The sequence below is a fragment of the Oncorhynchus mykiss genome, chromosome 13 (genome assembly GCF_013265735.2).
Source record: "Oncorhynchus mykiss isolate Arlee chromosome 13, USDA_OmykA_1.1, whole genome shotgun sequence".
Classification (NCBI taxonomy): domain Eukaryota; kingdom Metazoa; phylum Chordata; class Actinopteri; order Salmoniformes; family Salmonidae; genus Oncorhynchus; species Oncorhynchus mykiss.
Genome location: NC_048577.1, coordinates 9695021 through 9700024, shown reverse-complemented (window position 1 = coordinate 9700024; position 5004 = coordinate 9695021). Strand labels below are relative to the sequence as shown.

The window sequence follows — 5004 nt, the reverse complement described above, 5'->3', positions numbered from 1 at the left end:
TGTGTGTGTGTGTGTGTGTGTGTGTGTGTGTGTGTGTGTGTGTGTGTGTGTGTGTGTGTGTGTGTGTGTGTACGTAGACTGAGCCTCTGCTACAGCTTTTGATCCTGTCTGAAACCCAGACCTAAAAACATATGAGAAAGGGAAAGTGTGTGTTGGTTGCAAGGGAGAATATTGTGTTTGCTTGTGCAACATAAAGTGTGTATTCTCCAGCACAGGATCATAACGCTGTCAAGTGAAATGTAAAAGGTTATTTGGGTGTTTCCAGAAAGCCAGCTACAGCAGAGCTTCCAAAGGAGGAAGTTGTTTGTCAATGATGATTGTTCTCTTCTGAAACAGACTTTATTTAGCATATGGCCTCACTGAGACTGCATTGTGGTTTCACCCCTTCTTTCTCTCTCTGTGTGTTAATGTGTGTTTGTGTTAATGTGTGTTTGTGTTAATGTGTGTGTGTGTGTGTGTGTGTGTGTGTGTGTGTGTGTGTGTGTGTGTGTGTGTGTGTGTGTGTGTTTGTGTGTGTGTGTGTGTTTGTGTGTGTGTCGTGTTTGTGTGTGTGTGTGTATATGGTGAGACATCTTCTAAACAGCTTGAGAACAAGGTTCTGTTTGCGCAACTGCAGGACTGCATCATATCCTGTCTGTCAGAACTGTGACAAGGACAGTTAAAGTTTGGAGCTGCCATCTCTACTAACCGTGCTGTCTGGGGGGATCAAGGTATGTATCTGTTTCCTTTACAGTGTTTGTTGTTGTTGTTGTAGTTGTTGTTGTTGTCTATAGGATCGTATATTTATTAATGATGTGTCAAAGTTGATGTGTTTTGGGTTTCTGTTACAGAACTATGCCTTTGTTTAACCTCTCTATCCTGTCCTCTCCCCCTTCCTTCCTTCCTTCTTTCCTTTATCTCTCTCTCCCTGTCCCTCCCTCTTCTCTCTCTCTCTCCCTGTCCCTCCCTCTTCTCTCTCTCTCCCTATCCCTCCCTCTTCTCTCTCTCTCCCTGTCCCTCCCTCCCTCTTGTCTCCCTTTCTCTCCCTGTTCATCCCTCTTCTCTCTCTCTCTCTCCCGGTCCCTCCCTACCTCCCTCTTCTGTCTCTCTCTCTCTCCTGGTCCCTCCCTACCTCCCTCTTCTCTCTCTCTCTCTCCCGGTCCCTCCCTACCTCCCTCTTCTGTCTCTCTCTCTCTCCTGGTCCCTCCCTACCTTCCTCTTCTCTCTCTCTCTTCCGGTCCCTCCTTACCTCCTTCTCTCTCTCTCTCTGTGTCACCTCCCTCTATCTCTCTCCCCAGACTCCCTGCTATGGAGGCAGTAGGTAAGTATGACTTTACTGCCACTGCTGAGGACGAGCTGAGCTTCAGGAAGGGAGACAACATGAAGGTAAAGAGGACAGCAATCCCCTTCCACACTACTAGTGTACCCTAGCAAGGGCACATAGTAAACATAAGTAGACAACCCTTATGTTGGAAGAAATACTCCATGCAACACTAACCCATTGTTAGTTGATAGGTGATTTGTTATAGCATTCAGTAAGCTATGTTGTGAGACGGTCAAATGACAAACATGTATACATCACACGGGATCCACAGCATTTCCTGTTTGCACTAGTAGTAGGCTACAGTACTTCTCCATTCTAACCACTTTAAGTGTGTGTGTGTGTGTGTGTGTGTGTGTGTGTGTGTGTGTGTGTGTGTGTGTGTGTGTGTGTGTGTGTGTGTGTGTGTGTGTGTGTGTGCGTGCGTGTGTGTGTCCCACCTCTGTTCTCTGTAGATCTTGGGCACCAATGATGATTGGTTGATGGCTGAGCGACATGGAAAGAAGGGATTCATACCACGTAACTACATCAACATTCACCTTCCCAGGTCATACTTATTACCCAAGACAATCACCTACCCAGGTCATACTTATTACCCAAGACAATCACCTACCCAGGTCATCTTATTACCCAAGACAAACACCTACCCAGGTCATACTTATTACCCAAGACAATCACCTACCCAGGTCATACTTATTACCCAAGACAATCACCTTCCCAGGTCATACTTATTACCCAAGACAATCACCTACCCAGGTCATACTTATTACCCAAGACAATCACCTTCCCAGGTCATACTTATTACCCAAGACAATCACCTACCCAGGTCATACTTATTACCCAAGACAATTACCTTCCCAGGTCATACTTATTACCCAAGACAATCACCTACCCAGGTCATACTTATTACCCAAGACAATCACCTACCCAGGTCATCTTATTACCCAAGACAATCACCTACCCGGGTCATACTCATTACCCAAGACAATCACCTACCCAGGTCATACTCATTACCCAAGACAATCACCTACCCAGGTCATACTCATTACCCAAGACAAATACCTACCCGGGTCATACTTATTACCCAAGACAATTACCTACCCAGGTCATACTTATTACCCAAGACAATCACCTACCCAGGTCATAGTTATTACCCAAGACAATCAAGCAGTACTGTGTGTCAGTGTGTGTCGGCTATGTGATGTCTGTGTGTAAGCAGGTGTGAACACAATCCGATGTTATGAAAAATACTAAATACTATTTTGTTTACTGCTCTCCCTCTCCCCCCACCCCTTCTCACCCACTTTCTCTCCCCCTCTCTACTCCTCCCTCCCCCTCTCCCCCCATCTCTAGTTGGTACCAGGAGAGTGCTAGTCGAGGTGAAGCCCAGGAGTCTCTCATGACCCAGCCTATAGGATCCTTTCTGATCAGGGGCAGCCAGAGCACCCCAGGAGATTTCTCCATATCCGTTAGGTCAGTGTGTGTGTGTCTTTACATTAAAAAGCTAGATTAATGTACAGGACAACATCATTGACATATTTGCCTGCTATTTGCATCATATCACTATACCTATCTATCTATCTATCTATCTATCTATCTATCTATCTATCTATCTATCTACCTACCTACCTACCTATCTATCTACCTATCTACCTACCTACCTACCTACCTACCTACCTACCTACCTACCTACCTACCTACCTACCTACCTACCTACCTACCTACCTATCTACCTACCTATCTATCTATCTATCTATCTATCTATCTACCTACCTACCTATCTATCTATCTACCTATCTACCTACCTACCTACCTACCTACCTACCTACCTACCTACCTACCTAACTATCTACCTACCTACCTACCTACCTACCTATCTACCTACCTCTCCTCTCCCAGACACGAGGCAGACGTGCAGCACTTCAAGGTGATGGCAGACACCAGAGGGCAGTATTACCTCTGGTCTGAGAAGTTCAGCTCCTTCAACGAGCTGGTGAACTATTACATGAACAACTCTGTCTCTAAACACAGCCGCATCTATCTGCTGGACACAGAAACACAGGTACCAGTTATAAGTAATTATAAAGAGTTTATAAGGGGTTTATGAAGGGCTTATACGTAGTTAATAAAGGAGCTGGTGGAGTACTATATGATCAACTCTGTCTCTAAACAGCATCTATCTGCTGGACACAGAAACACAGGCAGGAGTAGAACTCTGGAGGATCCCTGTTCACTAATTGATGGTGTAGGGTACTTCAAGCTTGATAAATAGCTAAACACTGTTCATTATCGGTTTATCGAATCTGGAAGAAAAGTTATGACAGTGCTCTCTCTCTCTAATTTCACTTTTCTTCCTAGGAGAAGGGATTTGGCCAGACCAGGACATCAGCCCCATCCTCTCAGCCCCAGCTTCAGCAGTCCCTGCCCCGAGCACCCCAGCCTCACCTGCCCCTGCCCAGCATACCCCAGCCTCACCAGCCCCGCGCACCCCAGCCTCACCAGCCCCTGCCCAGCATACCCCAGCCTCACCATCTCCTGCCCCGTGTACCCCAGCCTCAACAACCCCTGCCCCGCATACCAGACCCTATACCCCCACCACAGGTAGTATACTCTCTACAACCAAATCCCTCCCGTGTGTGTGTGTGTGTGTGTGTGTGTGTGTGTGTGTGTGTGTGTGTACCTCCATGCATGTGTGTATGTATAGAATGAAGCTACGTGTCTAATCAACCCCTGTGTGTGTACCTGTGTTCCAGCGTGCCGCCGTGACCACGGGGGGCGGTGGTCTGATGCAGGTGAGTGCTCAGTATGACTTCAACGCCGAGGAGAAGGACGAGCTGAGCTTTAAGGCCGGTGACATCATCGAGGTGCTGGAGTGTTCCGACATGTCATGGTGGAAAGGAAGACTGAGGGGACAAATGGGAGTGTTCCCTTCCAACTACACCAACCCTGTATGAGAGAGAGAACATGGGTAGCATTTAGAGCTAAATAAGTATCTTAATTAATTATAGCAGACGTTCTTATCCAGAGCAACTTAATAACAACTATATTTCTGAGAGAGAGAGAGAGAGAGAGAGAGAGAGAGAGAGAGAGAGAGAGAGAGAGAGAGAGAGAAAACATAATGATTAGCTTTAGCATTAAATATATGTATTGTAACTTTCTTTCTGGTTTATTATCAATGTACTTTACCGTAGGCTTATGTCAGGATAACACAACTATTTACAACTTCAGAACACAATTATTACTGTATGATTATCAAATAAATGCATTTTCTGTAAGCCCCTGTATAAATGTTAATCAATGTTGCAACATAGCTACCATTAATTTGGAGTTTGACTTGTGTGAGAGCAATAGCCTTGGATCAACTAACTGTGGAATCACACCAATTCCAAGAAGAGCCACAAATATCTGGGTTGTTCGAAGTCCAACAATAATCACAATCTGACAGTCAGTGCATGATAGCCACATACGCGTTGGGCGCTTCCATAGGGTGATTTCCGTCATATAATAAGGTATTTATTATATAAGGTATCGTTCCGCCCCTATGGCAGGTAATGCGCGTTCACGACAACTGGGAACTTGGAAAATAATGCGCGTTTGAATGGTCATCCAAATCGTAATTCAAGTAGCTCTAGGATGCCCGAGTTTCAGACTTGGAATTCAGATTTGGATGACCATTCAAAAACATTTTTTTACAGATGGAGCTC

The 5004-nt window shown here is 45.5% G+C and overlaps 1 protein-coding gene across 1 annotated transcript; it reads left to right on the top strand.

The window, feature by feature from the left end:
* Window positions 1-552: 552 nt before the first annotated feature.
* On the top strand, window positions 553-4575 carry LOC118938202 (GRB2-related adapter protein-like). The gene is made up of 7 exons (XM_036940192.1): window positions 553-710; window positions 1278-1365; window positions 1756-1847; window positions 2654-2773; window positions 3200-3362; window positions 3659-3901; window positions 4054-4575. The coding sequence occupies exons 2-7, from the start codon at window positions 1288-1290 to the stop codon at window positions 4252-4254; spliced, it is 897 nt and encodes a 298-aa protein (XP_036796087.1). The 5' UTR covers window positions 553-710; window positions 1278-1287; the 3' UTR covers window positions 4255-4575.
* The last annotated feature ends 429 nt before the right edge of the window (window positions 4576-5004 follow it).